The sequence below is a fragment of the Labeo rohita genome, chromosome 19 (assembly GCF_022985175.1).
Source record: "Labeo rohita strain BAU-BD-2019 chromosome 19, IGBB_LRoh.1.0, whole genome shotgun sequence".
In the NCBI taxonomy this organism is placed as follows: domain Eukaryota; kingdom Metazoa; phylum Chordata; class Actinopteri; order Cypriniformes; family Cyprinidae; genus Labeo; species Labeo rohita.
In genome coordinates, this window is record NC_066887.1 from 8200977 (window position 1) to 8221047 (window position 20071).

The window sequence follows — 20071 nt, forward strand, 5'->3', positions numbered from 1 at the left end:
GGGTGCTACAGCACAAAAAACTAACTTTTTTGACATTTTTGGCCATAGCCGTTGGCTACTCAAAAACTTTACATCGTTGCAATTCTTGGGTCAAGATGAACAAAAGTGCACTGGCGCAAATTTTTCGTACGAAGTCCAGTTTTTCTGCAAAATTGAGTTATGTCCAAAACCTACTGTTGTGAACTAGTCCTAGGTTTTTCACCTGATCAGAACCAAACCATTGCAGAAATATTCTCTGGACAGTGAATATCAATCATTTTCCAAAAAAAGTTGAAATTTTGTCTCGCGGTCGAATAGGAACGACAAGATGTTCTATGCTAACGTTAGCCAATTGCTATATGTAGCTATAACTCTTGAACAGAATGAGATATCTTCACCAAACTCAGTACACATGTGTATAAGCTTAATCTTTGGTCAAATAAAAAAATGGCACAGCTCTGCCAATTGGTGGCGCTATAAGGTGGAAAAAACATAAAAATGACTATAACTATGCAATCGTTAGTCCGATCGACTTGAAAATTGGTATGCAGTCTCTTTGTCTGAAGTGGCACAAGCAACCATGAGAACATTTGCGTATCTCAAAAATCATGGCCACCATTGGCCAATGAAGTTGAACACCCATTAGACAAGGTTAACGGAGGCCGATTGGAATGAAACTCAGTGGGCATGTTCGACTCATGGCCCTAAATGTCTGTAAGAATTTTGAAAGAAATCGGCCACTAGTTGGCACTCATGAGTTGTATGGCTCTGTAATCACATGGTGTTTCACACATCCACACAATATGCATATAATTTGATAGATCTCCACATGATGAACAACTTTGCCTCAAGAGCCATTGCTGTCAATCAAATCGTTCATTAATTATTCACAAATATGTCAAAAACATAATTTAGCGAACTAGTCCTAGGTTTTCCGCTCAATCTCGAACAAATCACTGCAGAGCAGTTCTTTAGACTCTCTAGATCAATAATTATCGAAAAAATGTTGAATTTTGTCTTTCGGTTAGCTATAAAGGGGGCATTTAGAAAAGGGACGTGACCAAAAATACCCAAAAGCCTATAAATCCTAAACAAAAACTCAAAACTTTACGAAAACTGGTGAGAACTTGTGTCAGATGACTCTTAATAAGCATGCAAAGTTTAATGAAGATCGGACCATAGGTGGCGCTATAACAGTTAAAAAGGCTTTAAAAACACAAGCTGTCTATGGTAAATGGCCTCAAATTACTAAAAAAATGCACATATATTCACACAAACACTAGATCTTCATATCATATGATAGATCTCCTCATTCTGAACAACTTTGCATAGCACCTTAAAGGCCTTACATGCTCGAACCCCGGTAATATTTTCTATTTGCTTTTGATGCGACGCACACTCACATTCAGCACGTCAGCATTTAAGCGACTGAACACCAGTGGGCGGGGCCTATGGTGAGAAGAAGACTATTCGTCGATGTCTTGCACAGGAGGCAGTGTTTATGCAAACGACTGCACCCAGGTGATGTCACCTCACACCTCGGATCCAAATAAAATGTTTTCTTAGGGTTATTACATAACATACATACGTTTTTTTATTGATTATGAGAACAAAATCAATGGAAATTTAGTTTCTCATATCATGACTCCTTTAACTATACTCCAAACTCCAAGTGAGATTAAATAGGAAAAAGAAGAGCATAGTTGTTAAATTCAAGTTTTAATATCTCTAATTGTGCAATAAATTAACATTTACAGAATAAGTTACAGTATCAGTCACGGATTACTTGTATTCATCATACATCAGCTTGTATATACACAGAGTTCATGTGACCTAATGAATGGAGAGAGACAGCAGCATACTGGATTAACTCTACAGATCATCATCTATTTACTGTACTATGACGAGAGGTGAATCTGTACAGAACAGGTTATGTTGGGGGGAAGGATGGATTTACAGGGTTTGCGGACAAGAACTACAACAACTACATTTTTAAAAAATCCAAAAAACAAGAAAAAACTCAGGAGAGTAGGATGTAAACTTGCAAACAATACTGTACTGTCCACAGCACGGTTTGTTCAAACAGCTAGCGCATTACATGATTTCAAAGTGTATATCTGCAAAACACAGTTAACGTCATCAAGTACACATCATTCAGCCGCTCCACTGTTGTTTTATTCACTCAACTTCTCTTGTAAAAATCCAGCAGAACTGACACACTTGTAAATTTGTAAACATGTACTGTTTCTTGTCTTTCTGCCAAGACAAGACCCTCTTACGTTCCCGGACTGACCTAAATCTCTCAAATAGATAAAAATCAATAAAACAGTACTCTAGATCTAAAATGTATCATAAATGCCACAAATTGATGACCTAGAACTTAACGTAACATGCGCAAAATAATACCAACTGACAGCCAAATAAAAAAAAATAAAAACAAAATATTCCAGATATCTACACTTGCTGAGAGAGACCTGGAGATGTGAAACTAAAACAGCAATATTATAAAAAAATATTCCAGGTTAAGTTTGATCAACAGCGTCATATTATCCATCACCAACAAAAAAAAGAGTGCTTAAAGTTATACTCTATCAATGGAAGCCTATCTGAGAATTGTGAAACTGTACCCACAGACCTCCATTGTAAGAGCATTTCCCTTTTCTGAGGTATTAGAAAGAGATGTGAGTTTGATCTTCAATCCATTTCGCACTTGTTTCCCTTCTCTCTCGCATTGTGTGAAGTGTTTTTTCTGTCTTTTCTCCCCTGTTCCCTGACCGAGAGTGAAAAAGTAACCAAGAAAAGACAGGATCGGAGCGTGAGAACTACAAATCCATGCGGACTGACTAAAATACCGCCTCAACCTCCCCCCTCCTTATTGTTATTCATTAATTTGCTGAAAACATCTGAACCCCCGCCCCTATAGTGCAGTGTTACAATAATGCCACGTCAATCAGTGTAGTTGTGTTAATAGGTGTGTTAATACCCTCTTTCCTCTCAATTACTCTATTTTTTTTGTCCAAAATGAATTCATTATAATTTCTGAATCTTAGTCATCACCACTCGAGGAGCTTTCCACTCATTTGAAACATGTGGTAGGGCAGTTAGTTATGGAAGCCAGTTTTCACCATTTTCAGGAAAAAAACAAAACAAAACATATATATGTACAGTTAAAGCCAAAAGTTTACATACACCAAAATGGTGACAATTTTACCAAAATAAAAGTGATAAAAAAAAAATTTGTATGCTATTTTTGTTATGTAGTTATTTACTGACCTGAATAAGATTTCACATAAAAGACGTTTACATATAGTCCACAAGAGAAAATAATTTAATTTATAGAAATTACCCCGTTTAAAAGTTTACATACACTTGATTCTTAATAAATTAAGAGCTGGGGGTGAAAACTTTTTGAATTTGAAGATCAGAGTAAATTTAACTTATTTTTTTGGGGGGGGGAAACATGTAAGTATCTTCTGCAGCTTCTGAAAGGCAGTACTAAAAGAAAAAAATATATATATATATATATATATATATATATATATATATATATGATATTTAGGAAAAATTAGAAAAATGTACACATCTTCATTCTGTTCAAAAGTTTTCACCCCCGGCTCCTAATGCATTGTGTTTCCTTCTGGAGCATCAGTGAGTGTTTGAACCTTCTGTAATAGTTGCATATGAGTCCCTCAGCTGTCATCAGTGTGAAAAGATGAATCTCAAAATCATACGGTCATTGTTGGGAAGGGTCAAATACACAAAAATGCTGAAAAACCAAAGAATTTGTGGGACCCGGAATTTTTTTCTGAAGGACAAACAAGGGACTCATGAACAACTATCACTAAACAAACAAACAAAAAACAGCTGTGGATCATTCAGGTAACAACACAGTATTAATAATCAAGTGTATGTAAACCTTTGAGTCATTTTTTAAAATAAATTCAATTGTTTTCTCTTGTGGACTATATGTAAACATCTTTTATGCGAAATATCTTATTCAGGTCAGTACTACATTAAAAAATAACATGCATTTTGTATGATCCCTCTTATTTTGGTAAAATAATTAACATTTTGCAGATTCTGCAAGGTGTATGTAAACTTTTGACTTCAACTATACATATTAATATATCAAACAAGACAACTGCAGGTTTATTTCTTGCAAATATGTGAAATAAAATAGCAAAAAGTCGCAATGGGCCTTATTCATGAAACATGAAAGGATTTTTTTATCTAAATTATTTGTAAAGCCATTCAGATTTCAGAGTAATGTATTTATATTATATAAAAACTCCAAAACAGAGTATTTCATATAACACAATTAATTAGTTAATCAATTAGTTAAATGTGAACATTTTCATTAATAAATAAAAATGATTGAAAACAGCCATAATTCAATTTTGCTAAATTCATTCAATTATCAAATTTGAGATTTCACGCGTTTGTGAATCAGGAGTAGTCTTTGGGAAGGTCCATTTTAGGTACTCCAAATTTACTCATATATTGACAAACATTTCACGAATGAGGCCCATCGTGACTTTGTTTCTCATAACTGTGACAAAATTAATTTTGATCTACAATTACCATTTTATTTTTATTACTCTCAGGTGGCAACAGGCTTCCATAGTTAGTGCCATTAAAAGTGGAGTGTGTAATTTTTGTTGATATTCTTCTAACTTAATGCAAACACTTTTTGTCTTTTTGACACAGCGGCATTGGCTCAACCAATATCATAAGTTTGTGGTCGGGATCATCTGTTTATTTAACCATTGTTGAAATGTGTTTGTTTTTGTAATTCCATTAAAACTACACACTACACCTTTAAGCAAACGCAGAGCGTTTTCAGTCAGATTCATTTGTAGTCAGTTAAGAGTCTCGTCTGAAAGCCTGCAGGCAAGCTTTAGCCCTCCGAGATCGGGGTGGAGTAACAGGCAACTCTAATTTCCTATTTCCTCACAAACTAACACTTCTGTGGTGCTGCTTCACAAAGCTCTCACGCTCTCTCTCTCTCTGCTGTCTGTCTGTCCCTGAGGCACCTTTCTCCGCATCCTGTTTCGAGAGGTTCGCCACCTCCCTCTCTACAATTCTATCGTCGACCCTAAACCCTCTCTCGCTCTCCACCTCTTTCTCCTCACCTATTATACTTCCGACGTCACTCAGGTCACCCAAGTGCTCCACGGAATCGAACTTCTCCAGGTCGGAGGCGATGGTTTGCAGGCTGATGACTGACATAGAGTCTGACCCCGCCTTCTCCACCCTCTCTCTCTGGCCCCACCCCGTCTCCCTGTGTTTCTCCACCCACTGCCTGGTTTTCTCTTGATCGGCCCAGTCGTTATCCATTAAAGGATTGGCTATCACCCCTCCATACGCCCCTGCCTGGATTACCCCCTCAGACTCCGCCCCCACTGGAGAGCTCCGCCCACCACGGGCTCGGTTGCGCTCCCTGGCGGCACGAATGCGCCCCCTTTGCGCATGGATCTGCTCGCTGATTTGCTCAAGGTTGCGGAGGGCGACAGAATATCGGGTCTTCACCTTCGCCACCCGTTCCTCCAGCTGGACGACTTTGGACTTGTGCTCCTGTTAAAACAATGGATAAAAAATACAATTTGTCATGTTCATGCACCAAGTGTATTAATGCTATTATAGTAATCACATAAACAGAGGATCAAGCAGCGAAACAAGCTGTTGCGTACAGCTAAAAATAGCTGGATGTGGATGAGACCAGTAGCCACACCCATAAAATTTACAAATGGCTCTTACGGTAAAAATAAGGTGGAATAAAAAAGTATATTATACTATTTAGTGGCCAAGCACCGAAGGTCGATCTTCCACTCGAGTCAATGGCAGCCCATAGAACCATATGCGGAAAAGTTATGAAATTTGGCACATTGACAGAGGACAGTCTCAACATTAATCATAGCAAGTTTTGAGTCTCTAACTTAAACTCTCTAGCGCCACCACTTGTCCAAAGTTTCACTCATTTTATGCTTATAAGTTTTGAAACATAAGGTCTAGAAGAAAATTTTTCTGCTGAATCCTAGGCTTCGAACTTTTCGAAAAACTTGCTTTTTCGAAATTCGTCCTACACGGTTTGTCTGATTTTCACCAAAATTGGCTCAGATCATCTTCAGAGCATGCTGGCATAAAGTTATGGAATTAAAGTCAATTAGTCACACAGTTCTTGAATAACGCACAAACAAATTCTACGAAAAGCACGCAAAAATGGATGTGAGGCTATATCTCTGCAATGGTTAGGCATATTGAGACCAAACTTGGTGTGTGTTATAACAAGCAAGACCTGAGGCTACCTGCACACTATTGGTGCTGCGCCACCTAGTGGTGAGGAGATATGAAAAACTGCTATTTTTGCTTATAACTTCGGAATGGTTTGGCCCCCCAAAAAAAAAAAAAAAAAAAAAAAAAAAAAAAATTCACAAAACTGGTCTCTTTAGATTTGGAGGATAAAAGATACCTAATTTTCCCATGTCAGCCATTTTGGGTGTCAGCCATTTTTAATTGTATCGTAAAATGCTATATTTTACGAACACATTGGTGTATCGTTACGAAAGTCAGTATGTGCCTTTGGCACAATGCCCTGACAGCACTCAAAAGTTTGGGGGCGAGAAATTTTAAAAAATGCCAATAGCATTTGATTAAATTGGCCTATTAAAATGAAACTGGTCTCAATATATTCCTTGGGTCCTGCCGAGAACATTTATACCAATTACGCCAAAACTCACCGTTTTGATTAATGTTGAAAACCTACTTTTTCGAACTCCTCCTAGACCATTGGTCTGGTTTTCACCAAATTTGACTCAGATCAATCTTCAGACCATGCTGGCAAAAGTTATGGATTTTGTGTCGATATAAAAAACCAAATTAACTTCACAAAATGTCTTCAATTACTCACTGCTTCAGTTACTCTGATGCTTGCTGCCTTGCTTGCCTAGTGATTGGCCCCGTAATATCTGCTTGCAGCTATAATTTTAATTTATACTACAAAATGTAACAGACTAAATACAAAAAAAAGAATAGTTGGTATGCTACAAGTCAAGATTCTATTCATTCCGCCCACCCCTAGTTTGCATTTTATAGAGGATTTCATTTTGCTACTTAAATCGATATGGCCAGCAGACCTTGAATACCTTTACAGCAAAGGCCAGTCTCTGATGCATACCTCTAAGATGTGGTTGAACTGAGCCTTGAGTTCAAAATAAGGCTTGGACTTGATAATGACCCTCTTAAGAGCCTTCTGCAAAGTCTGCACACGCGCTTCTGCTTCCTGACAGAGCTGAGTGACACGCTGGTGCTCCCTCTCGCTCCTCAAGCGCTCCTCTTCTGCCTCGTTCACCTGAAAACAGCAACATGTCAGATGCGATATCCTATTCTGTTCACAAAAGACATTTAATCGAATTTATTCTCTTATCTTTTTGTATCATTTATACAAAGGCTTGTCAAAGTCAATATCGCATCAATCCTGTCAATAACAGAGTATTCTTAAGAGTTTGTAGAAACTTAGATTACTCTTTTTTTTTTTCTTCACAGGAACATAATACAAAAGGTACGGTACTTCAGCACCAGGTTGATGCTAATGGTTTAATTCAATGATATCAATTGGTCTACAGCATGAATGTCCAATATATTTACTTGCAATGCTTTTTCTCTGTTAACTTTATTTGTTCTGTTGTTTTTAGTTGTTCTATTACTGGCAATTTGTTTCTTTATTCTATATTCGATTACTGACTGTTTACCAAAATGGTAGAGTAAACTGAAAACTTTTTGTTTGCTTTAAGTCAACATGAATTGTCTGAACAACCCATTCTATTTCTGTAATGTGATGCATTTCAAAGTAAGAACACTGAATGAGGAAAAAGCAAGACTTTTTATTTATCTGGGAGTTAAATAAATTGTTAAAAGTGGGCTTTATAAAACAGAATGGAGCCAGGTTGAATGTAAGTTTGCTATCCAGAAAGCCATTCAGCCTGAGTGACATTAGGAGAAAAGTCCTTGCAGAGAAAGTTATTACATTTGGATTAAAGATAACAAAGACAATTTTATTCTTTGGAATAACATGCACCAATAAACCATTCACAATAAGACCAGGCACATCCAATGTTTTTGTTCTGTTGTAATTTGTTTCTTTGATATTTTTTTTTACTGACTGGTTAGTCAAATTATTAATTAAAAAGTAAAACAAAAGCATTGTTTAGTTAATTTGTTCTATTGTTGCAATTCTATTGCATGCAATTTGTTAATTTTTATTATTTTTTTATTACAGACTATTTACTCAAATGATTAATTAAAAAACTTCAAACACTTTTATTTGTATATTTGTTCTATTCCTTGTTATTTTTTCTGCACTTTATTACTGACTGTTTACATGAATGATTAATTTATAAACCTGAATCAGTGTTAACTTATAAATTCATCTTAAGTTATTCTGTATGTAATTTGCTCTTTAATTTACTTAATTACTGACTCTTCACTCCAGTGATTCATTAAAAAACCTGAGGCAATGAATGTAATAAAGAAGTGCATTTAACAGCATATAAGTATTTTCTGTGCTGTTGGAATTGGTATTGGTATAAAAAATCTTGAAATTTCACTGGCACTGGTATCGACTACTAAGTTTTGGTGACAACCCAACTGGAAGCAAAAACTGTGGGATGATTTCACATTGATGAAATGCTGCTCCATTTTTACTGGTAAGGCTCGATTAAAATACAAATGAAGACATGTAACCTTGATCTTTAAGTGTAGGTGTGCGTTCATCAGCATTATTGATAGCTCCCACTGTGACAATCAAAGCCACACTGCCATTAAAATGCACACTAACTAGCTGTGCACATTTAAAGAAGACACATTAAGATTTAACAAGCAAAACCTATAATTGTGACCATGAGGGATTGATTTTAGCAATTAAGACCTGTTGTAAACCTAAGAGCACTTGTGCTTTCAAGCAAATTTATGCCACCGCCTATTGGCGTAATTATCAAAGAGCAGTGCTGAGTCACAGTGTTGTACCTTGGCTGTGGCGTGGTTTAGCATCTCTTGCCAGGTAGGGTCCAATGTGTTCCTGTCAGCCAATAAACCTTGCTCAGCCACATAAACCATCTCTCTGGCAGCTGTGTGCATGGAGACAGCCCTCTCGTACCTCAGCGCTGCCTTCTGGGTCTCCTGTTGAGCCTGTGGGTAAGGTCATCCATCATATTTCATATATAGCAATCAATCACTCAGCACTGTAAACGTGCAGCCAATCAGAGGAAGGGACGCTGACCTTACAGAAAGCCATAAAGTGAATGGGCACTGCAAATCCTTCCTAAATTTATATTATGTAATAAAACACAAGCTAGAGGATGTGGGATTAGTGCGGAAGAATATAACAATTCTACAGCAATATTATTTTTTATGTAATAAAAGAAAATGCAAGAGAGAAGTGCTCTGTATAGCACTTCAGAAACCACAAACCATAAACCATCCACTTTAAATAATGGCCAATAGGAATTGAGGACTGTAAAGCTGACATCCAATCATACCGCAAACAAGGCAGGATCTGAAAACCGTTTAGCTGAAAAAGGCTGGCTTGCTGTCAGTGAAAACTGCTGTGCACAGATCAGAGCACCCAAACCAATCAATAAAAGTCAGGAACCGAGAATGGCAGGCCATATTTCATTGGGATAACTTGCTGGAAATATGGCATCCTCGCCAAGGATGATATCTGATTTTGGCTACACTCACATCGACAATTGCATTTACTAGCAGACTCTTCAACCCTTCACTTCACAGGAAGGGATCGAATGATGTCTGTATGAATGAATGAATATTTGAAGTCAAGGCCATTTTTATTGTCACAATAGCCATGGACGTCATCTGTAAACACAGTGACAGCACTGCTCGCAAAATTTCTAAATCCCTGGTAGCCCTTTGGACATGCACTTTTAAGATTTTGTTAGCCTGAAATTTAACTAGCCAATGTAACTCAATCAAAAACATTTTCAAAACACAAATAAGAAAAAATATCAGGGAAGGAATTTTATTTCACTATTTTCAGGGTATCTGCATTTTCTAAAAATCAATTTAAGGCTTTTTAATGACTCTTTTTAAGACCTGCAAAAATAAAATTAACATAACGTGTGAGCGGGGCAGTGCAAGGTCTATGGTAACGTATTAAAATGTAAAATGACATTTGGTTTTCACAAAAACAAAAAATCTTACAAAAATGATCAACATCATTTCAGCCTTTAAACCACTTAAAATAAATGAGTCAAACATATAAATTATTAACTAATTGAAAACATATAATATATATAATATATACAGTGCTGCTTGAAAGTTTGTGAACCCTTTAGAATTTTCTATATTTCTGCAGAAATATAACGCAAAACATCATTAGATTTTCACACAAGTCCTTAAAGTTGACAAAGAAAATCCAGTCAAACAAACAAGACAAAAGAATATACTTCGTAATTTAGTTACTGAGAAAAATGATCCAGTGTTAAATATTTGCGAGGTGCAAAAGTATGTGAATCTTTGCTTTCAGTATCTGTTGTGACCCTTTTTTGAAGCAGTAACTGCAGGTAACGTTTTTGTAACTGCTGATCAGTCCTGCACAACAGCTTGTAGGAATTTTAGCCCATTCTTTAGTAAAGAAACACTTGAACCCTGTGATGTTGGTGTGTTTCCTCCTATGAACTGCTTGGTCCTTCCACAACATTTTAATTGGATTAAGGTCCGGACTTTGACTCGGCCGTTCTAAAACATGACCTTTGTTCTTGTTTGACCATTTTTTGGTAGAATGACTTGTGTGCTTGGGGTCATTGTCTTGCTGCATGACCCACTTTCTCTTTGGTTTGTAGTTCATGGACAGATGTCCTGACATTTTCCTTTAGAATTTGCTGGTATAATTCAGAATTTATTATTCCATCAATGATGGCAAGTCATCCTGGCCCAGATGCAGCAAAACAGGCCCAAACCATGATACTACCACCACCATGTTTCACAGATGGGATAAGGTTCTTCTTATGCTGGAATGCAGTGTTTTGGTCGACCACTTCTGGGGCGGGTAGCTGTGGTCTAGAATTTCCTCCATTTGTACACAATCTGTCTGACTGTGGATTTGTGAAGTCCAAACTCTTTAGAGATGGTTTTGTGACCTTTTCCAGCCTGATGAGCAACAACAACTCTTTTTCGAAGGTCCTCAGAGATCTCCTTTGTTTGTGCCATGATTCACTTTCACAAACATGATCAGACTTTAATAGATCCCTGTTCTTTAAATACAACAGGGCATAAACTGACACCTACTGACTGAAAACACTTAGACTGAAAACACTTGAACAGATAGACTCTAATTTCACCTTCAAATTAACTGCTAATTCTAGAGATTCACATACTTTTGCAACTTACAATATTTAATGCTGGATAATTTTTCATAATAAATAAATGACAAAGTATATATTTTCATCTCATTTGTTTAATTTGTTTAATCAAAACTTGTGTGAAAATCAGATGACCTTTTTGGTCATATTTATGCAGAAATATAAACATTTCTAAAGGGTTCACAAACTTTCAAGAAGCACTGTGTGTGTGTGTGTGTGTATATATATATATGAAGAGTTCAGATGCAAAACCAACTAAATCCATCTGACGTCTTTCTTTAAAAAATGCATTTTTATCAGGCTCAGATGTATAGGTTTCTATGTAAGTACTGGTACTTCTGATTGGGCTGAGGCTGATATTTTAGCGAGTTTGAAGAAAAAGTATTTGATGGACATATATATATATATATATATAATATAAATTTTACTTGTCTTAGTCGTTTATATATTTAGCTGGCACATTCTTCCAAAATTACATGGGTTGGTTTGCCCATTGGTCTGAACAAAAACAGCAGATGGCTTAATGAAAATGCAAACTCATTCTCTACCAGTAGGATGTGCTTTTGGAACAGCAGAAATAAGCGCTATTTAATGAAACATTATAGGTAACATGACATGAAAAAGCCATCAAAACTTTTCTGAAGGCAGTCGGTTCACTTCAAAGATACATACCGTGCTCATATTTATTTAAAGCCATTTAAATCATCACATTCATTCATATTGTGATTCTTGTCTTTCCATCCCCAAATTTAAGACCTTATAAAATTATAAGTAAGTGCCAGTTTTACTAACCGCTTGCACCAACGCAAACCGCCTTTTGGCGTTAAAATAGTACTGTCAGGATTTACTAAAGACACACAGTGACGAATTATTTGACCTTATTGTATATGCATTTGTAGGAGTATCCCTTCCATACGCAAAATTTATGGGAGGAGAGTATTCAAATGGATCACACAATGTGATTTACTAACATTTGTGCTCAAATTACTGATATTTGTGCTATTATTTAACGCCCAAAAAAGGATGTCTCAAACTATTTTGCTCTTAAAATGGCTGCGATTACTGTTGCTAGAAGGAGGCACTGTACAGAACAGAGAGCGCGTGGCAGAAGGAAGAGGATTTTTCTCACATGTATTAATGTACTTGAAATGCCAGGAGAACAAATTATCCGAACATCGTTTGCCAAGCCAAGATATTTTTAATTTGCTTCAGAAAATAAAAGACGATTTGAAAACCTCAACTAGGAGTCACACAACACCAGCTCTATCAAAACTTCTTGTAATCCTTCATTTTTTGGCCTCCGGTTCTTTTCAACATACTGTGGCATCTTTATTCATTTATTTTTTATTTGCGACTACGCTAATTTGCGCTGCACTTGGTATATTGCGTTGGTCGATATGTAAATGAGATGTTGCGTCTGTGTTCTTTACTTTGCGCTTTGTTAGTAAATCACCCAAAGAAATTTCCACGGCCATCAGTGCTCTTTTGGAATTGCGCTCTCACGCTAATTTGCTCTGTTTAGTAAAACTGGCCCTAAGACATTTCGTATACCATTCCAGGTATTTAAGACTTTTCGTGGCCTTAAATTTGACCGAGCTAAACTGAGGACTTTTTAAGGACTTGTGGAGAACCCTGGATTTTTAAATAGTGGTGATACATTTCGATAGCCCAACTGGAAGACACCACAGATCTGGGATGTCAGGCTAAGGATTTTGCAAGCCCTGGACAGAAACAAAAGTAAAAGTACCTAAGATGCTAACATGTGTAACTCCAGAAAGTCTTAACAAAACTGAAACTATATTATGTCATAAATGGAAGGCACAAAGCTTAATAAACCAACAGCAGATGTCAGAAAATGCAACACATATATGCAGAAGAGATTGACTCTTCATTGCAGTTCATACAGCAGAGGCTAATTAAATTCAAAATTTAGTTGTGAGATCTGAAAATCTCAGCAGGTAAGGCTGAATATAAAATGAGCATGCTGCTCTTGTTTATAACAGAAAAGTTTGTGAATATAAACGCATTTAGCATTCAAAACAGGACTGACAACCAAATTCTGCTTCTGTAGACCATAAATCTTGCCTTTATTTTGTTCAGCATTCACTGATGAAGATTATTCAAATCACTTGGAAGGAGTAAATGATTGCTTGGTATGCCTATAAAAAAAGCATAAGGCCACTAGAAAAAGCAGACACAAATCATTTTTAGAAAACTATGCCATATTTCTCAGCAAACTCTATCAGACGGTGTAAGACTTAAATATGAGAACTGAATTCAGAAGTGCACTGGATCTGGCTTTAATGTTAGCAATGTGCAAATAAACATTTTCAAAATTCACTATACTATGATGCCTGAATGACTTGTCAATTAGTCCAAAAGGGATAATTCACCCAAAAATGAAAATTCTGTAATTAATTACTCACCCTCATTTGGTTCTAAACCTGTAAGGAACACAAAAGATATTTTTGATAATATCCGAGAGCTTTCTGACCCTGCTGACATGTTCAAGGCCCAGTGACATCAGTGGTTCCAGAGAAGAAATTGTTAAATAAAGCTGTTATTTTTGTTTTCTTTGCACACAAAAAAGAATACTTGTAGCTTTATAACATTACGATCGAACCACTGATGTCACATGGACTATTTTAACAATGTCCTTACTACCTTTCTGTGCCTCGAATGTGGTAGTTGCATTGTTGTCTATGCAATGTCAGAAAGCTCTCAGATTTCATCAAAAATACCTTCAATTGTGTTCCTAATATGAACAAAGGCTTTACAGGTTTGGAACAACATGAGGGTGAACTATCCCTTTAAGAAATCCCTGTATAATTTGGCTGGTTTTGGGTTCACTGACACAGGCATGTTTCTAAAAGAGGAAGCTACATAAAACGTAACCCTGTGCTCAGACAGCAAAGAAAAAGTACAGAATGTAGAGGTCTCGAGACTTGTTTTTTAAAACGTGGACTATTTTTAACTTGACATTCTGTCTTAAAAATGCAAAGCTCGTGGCGACATGCTCAAACAACAGCACAAGACATGATGCCATGCCAACGCTATCCGTCTGAGTGTGCATGGCTATAGCAGTATTGCTCTAAAGGGGATCAATTTAAAGAAGCAACATTTTTAGGATGTTTTAGTATGCAAGCTGTCTAATACACATACATACACACATATATACCACATATTTTTCTCCATATAGTGGATTTTAATGGTGGCCAGCGGGTTAAATGTCCAAACTGCCGCTTCAAAGGGCTCTACATGATTCCAGCCGAGAAATAAAGGTCTTATGTAGTAAAACGATCTGTCATTTTCAAAAAAACCACAAAAGCTCATCTTGCAGTAGCTTGACTTCACACATTATGTTAGAAAGGTCACACATGATGCAGGCAGAAGTATCGATCCAGAGTTTACAAAACAAATGTGCAAAGAAAAAAAAAGGTAAAACAACAATGTCAGGCGATTTTTGGAGTTTTTCACAATACCCTGTCTTTTTGAATCGAATTACAGAGATGAAAAACTAACCGTGCATGACCTTTCCAACATGATTACATAATGTGTGAAGTCACAGATGCGCATTGCAGAACTAGTGCAAGACAAGCATTTGTGGTTGAAATGTAAATAAATTTTTATTTTTTTAAATAGTGACCGATTGTTTCGCTAGATAAGACTCTTATTCCTTGGCTGGGATCGTGTAGAGCCCTTTGAAGCTGCAAAGAAACTACAATTTGGACCTTCAACACGTTGATCTCAACTGAAGTCCACTATATGGAAAAAATCCTGTAATGTTTTCCTCAGAAACTTCCTAATTTCATTTGGACTGAAGAAAGACATCTTGGATGACATGGTGGTGAGTAAATGAGTGTATATATATATATATATATATATATATATATATATATATATGTATAAGGGCTGGCAAAATAAAAGTTTGAGTTTGCCTAATGTATGTGTGTGTACTGTGCGCAATTATTATGTATATACAAAATACAAGCACATTCATGTACATATTTAAGAAACATTTACAAGTATATGTATTTATAATAATACAAATATTTTGTACATAAATAACACATTCTGTTAAATGTATACATTAATTTGTGTGTATTTATATATACATAATAATTACACACAGTACACACACACATATATTACGAAAACTTTTATTTTGTATGCGATCAATCACGATTAATCGTTTGCCAGCCCTAATATATATATATATATAACAAGTAACAACATATATAACATATAACAACATGTACCTTCAACATAGTTTGTCTATGCCATATATGTAGATATGTTTTCATTGGACTTTCAAAATTTGCTTTGCTTGAAAAACCATGAAAATATACATTTACAATGTTTTTTTCCCATTTGATGTAATTGAGTTTAGCATCAAATACAATGTGATTTTCAGTAATCAAGATCTGGCAGCAACAGCACATTTTTCTGCTTTGGCAAGCAATTCACGGACTGCTTTTCTTGCATATAAAATCACCTACATTGTGGAATAATAATGACAATTCATAGCAATAGAGCACAGATGCCAAAGTTGGATCCACCTGCCTAAATACTTCCATAATTGCCACGGATTGGCAGAAAATTACTGTCATTTGGCAAATATAGAATTTATGAACAGTTACATAGAAATTCAGCTTCGCATCACAGAAATAAATCCTATTTTATAATACATTCAAATACAGCTATTTTTAACTGTAATACTACCTAAAATGTAACACAACCACTACATTTACTGAGCTTGTCTACTCATTCGCACTCAACTTATTTACAGTTTTCATAAGAGGGGCTGATGACCAAGTCAAAGTTTAAATTCAGTGTTGGTTCAATTGTTTTCAATTACTCTCGATAGCCTCAGCTAAATGATTTTCATCAGTTCAATTACATATTCGAAATTGGCTGCAAAATGCTAACGAAAATTGATGTGCAAATCACATCTCGTGTTATCAGGGTTAATCACATTAGCACACTCACTCTTTCACCATCATGATCACTGCACTGAAAGGTTTTCTGGTTCAGCGGGAAGATTTCTCGCAATAATGAGAGACTGGAAATGAATCAGCAAACTACAACAACATCTTGAGCTTGATACGGAGCACAAATACGCAATATGTTCTCTTGCTCTCAAACACACATACACATACACACCTCTTTGGCAAGTCTACGGGCTTCGTAGTAAGGTCTGGCTTTTTCAATGCAGGCTCCCAGCTGGGAGCCCTGAGCATTAAGTTTGCGTGCAGAGTCGGTAAGGATCCTCCTATAGCTGGATCTCGCTTCCTAAACAAGTGTTAGACAGAGGAAATGAGAAAGAGTGAGAAAAACAATACTCAGCTTGGCATGATAGATAAGATATGTAAACAATACATATATTAATACTCTAATTTAGTGGTTCTCAATCCAAACATGGCTCACAAATGGCTATGACTCCAACCAGATTTCTCTCTCTTTCTTTTAATTATGAATTTTGAGTAAATTTGAGAAACACAATTGTGATCTCCATTAACTAGTGTAACGAAATATAATTGGAAGACATTATATGTGACCCTGGACCACAAAACCAGTAGCACGGGTATATTTGTAGCAATAGCCAAAAATAAACTGTATGGGTCAAAATGATCAATTTTTCTTTTATGCCTAAAATAATTAGGATATTAAGTAAAGATCATGTTCCATGAAGATATTTTGTAAATTTCCTACTGTAAATATATCAAAACTTAATTTTTGATTAGTAATATGCATTGCTAAGAACCTAATTTGAACAACTTTAAAGGCAATTTTCTCAATATTTTGATTTTTTAAACCCTCAGATTCCAGATTTTCAAATAGTTGTATCTCGGCCAAATGTTGTGGTATCCTAACGAACCATACCTTAATGGAAAGCTTATTTATTTTAGCTTATTCATTTCCAGATGATGCATAAATCTCAATTTCAAAAAACTGACCCTTATGACTGGTGTTGGTTTAAAGCAACACGAATCAGGATGTGCACCCTTAACTTCTAAAGATACTGTCTAAGAAGTCAGCTCACTAGATTCTGAGACACAGCCTTAGTGTCATACATATTACTCACATCCAGCTGTAGTTCCAGTCTGTTGATCTCATCACTAGCCTGATTCAAATGTTCCAGCTCCTCCTGATAATCGCAAAACAGGGAGGGAAGATAGTTGACATTAATTTACTATTAACAGAAGTATTAAATAACAGTCAAAGGTAAATGAAACCAGTAAAATCACAGATAAACAAATCACATTATAACATTTTACTATTATAAACCATTAATTGAAGCAAAAAGTAAAGAATATACATCATAGTGCAAAGAATTAATAGTCATAGTCACATATCAAGTTTATTTTGGGTTCAAATCCCAATACCTGAATTCTGGGGTCCAGCTCTTCCTCATACTGCTCCTCATCTTCATCAAACTCAGCCTTATCCTTTTCCGCCACTTCAGTGTTTTCGGTTTTGTCCGTAATTTCCTCGTTTCCTCCATCCCCGCTTCTGTTTTTCAGGGTGTCTTCCCTCTCCCCAGTCTCCACCCCGGCGCTGTCCTCTCTCCACTCCCCCGTCTCGGGCTCCCCGGATCCGGGGGGGTTCTCACGCTGCCGCCCCGGTTCCATCCGTGGCCTTGAGAATGACCCGTTTTGCTCTTAGAAATCAAAATATATAAGTGCTTAAATGTTTGCCATGCCTATAAATATACATTTACCCGAGAATTTGCCGGTAAAGTGCTACATAATCGGTGAATGAGAGTCATTTAACGGCGCAGGCGTGTTGTTTGCAGCGGTAGCGTCATACAGTGGAGCTGACAGCGCAGAATGACCCGGACTGAACCGTTAGCTTCCCGGCTAACTGCAGAAATCACAGCCTCTTCAGACCGCACTGCTCAGGGCTCGTAAATACAGCGACTTACAGACTGTCAGTACTATTATTGTCTCTGGTTGTGTTGATAGTTTCCGTTCTTTCTTAACTTCCCTGTTTCTCCATCTCTTTTTAACTGCCTTTTTGTTTTGGTCCAGGATGATCATTACTAACATTTTCCATAGAAACCATTGAAAGTTTCCGCCTGGTTACTTCAGTTGTTGTTATTACTGTAAAATTGAATTTTTAAAAGGTATATGTAACTTTTTTCTCTGATATTTTGTTGGCTAACAGAAAATTACAACTGTTTTATTGTACTAGCAATAAAATACGTAAATCTGAGTACCTATCAAGTACACGTCCTGGTCATATTTTACCTGAAAAAGTGGTATTTCATCCTTAAAACAACTAAAGTAATGGTAACACTTTACAATAAAATGTCATTTGTAACATTAATGTATTAACTAACATAAACGAACAATGAACAATACGTTTATTACACAATTTATTTTTTGTTGAGGTTAGTTAATAAAAATACAGTTGTTCATTGTTTGTCAGTGTTAGTTCACAGTGCATTAACTAATGTTAACAAGCACAATGTGATTTTAATAATGCATTAGTAAATGCTGAAATTAACATTAACCAAGATTAATAAATTGTGTAGGAGTATTGTTTGTTAACTAATGTAGTTAACTAATGTTAACTAATGAACCTTATTGTAAAGTGTTTATTAGTCTTAAATTTAATGTTTTTTTTAGCATTTACTAATGCATTATTAAACTCACAAGTTGTTTTATAACATTAGTTACTGTGAACTAACGTGAACAAACAATGAAAGACTATTTTTATTACATTATTAGTATTATTTATAAATTAAACAATGTTAACAAATAACACCTTAATGAGAAGAGTTATAATAATGCTGTTGTAAAAGTATTTTTCATTCTTAGTTCGTGTTAATGTAGATGACTAATGTTAACTAATGAACCTTATTGTAAAGTGTTTATTAGTCTTAAATTTAATGTTTTTTTTAGCATTTACTAATGCATTATTAAACTCACAAGTTGTTTTATAACATTAGTTACTGTGAACTAACGTGAACAAACAATGAAAGACTATTTTTATTACATTATTAGTATTATTTATAAATTTAACAATGTTAACAAATAACACCTTAATGAGAAGAGTTATAATAATGCTGTTGTAAAAGTATTTTTCATTCTTAGTTTGTGTTAATGTAGATGACTAATGTTAACTAATGAACCTTATTGTAAAGTGTTTATTAGTCTTAAATTTAATGTTATTTTCAGCATTTACTAATGCATTATTAAACTCACAAGTTGTTTTATAACATTGGTTACTGTGAACTAATGTGAACAAACAATTAAAGACTGTATTTTTATTACATTATTAGTATTATTTATACATCAACTGTTAACAAATGACACCTTAATGAGAAGAGTTATAATAATGCTGTTGTAAAAGTATTTTTCATTCTTAGTTCGTGTTAATGTAGATGACTAATGTTAACTAATGAACCTTATTGTAAAGTGTTTATTAGTCTTAAATTTAATGTTATTTTCAGCATTTACTAATGCATTATTAAACTCACAAGTTGTTTTATAACATTGGTTACTGTGAACTAATGTGAACAAACAATTAAAGACTGTATTTTTATTACATTATTAGTATTATTTATACATCAACTGTTAACAAATGACACCTTAATGAGAAGAGTTATAATAATGCTGTTGTAAAAGTATTTTTCATTCTTAGTTCGTGTTAATGTAGATGACTAATGTTAACTAATGAACCTTATTGTAAAGTGTTTATTAGTCTTAAATTTA

At 35.5% G+C, this 20071-nt stretch overlaps 1 protein-coding gene across 1 annotated transcript; it reads right to left on the reverse strand.

The window, feature by feature from the left end:
• Positions 1–1679: 1679 nt before the first annotated feature.
• sh3bp5lb (SH3-binding domain protein 5-like, b) lies at positions 1680–18216 on the reverse strand. The gene is made up of 6 exons (XM_051136747.1): positions 17738–18216; positions 17437–17499; positions 16515–16643; positions 9001–9162; positions 7154–7327; positions 1680–5553 (listed from the first exon to the last, which is right to left on the reverse strand). The coding sequence occupies exons 1-6, from the start codon at positions 17981–17983 to the stop codon at positions 4930–4932; spliced, it is 1398 nt and encodes a 465-aa protein (XP_050992704.1). The 5' UTR covers positions 17984–18216; the 3' UTR covers positions 1680–4929.
• Positions 18217–20071: the final 1855 nt, after the last annotated feature.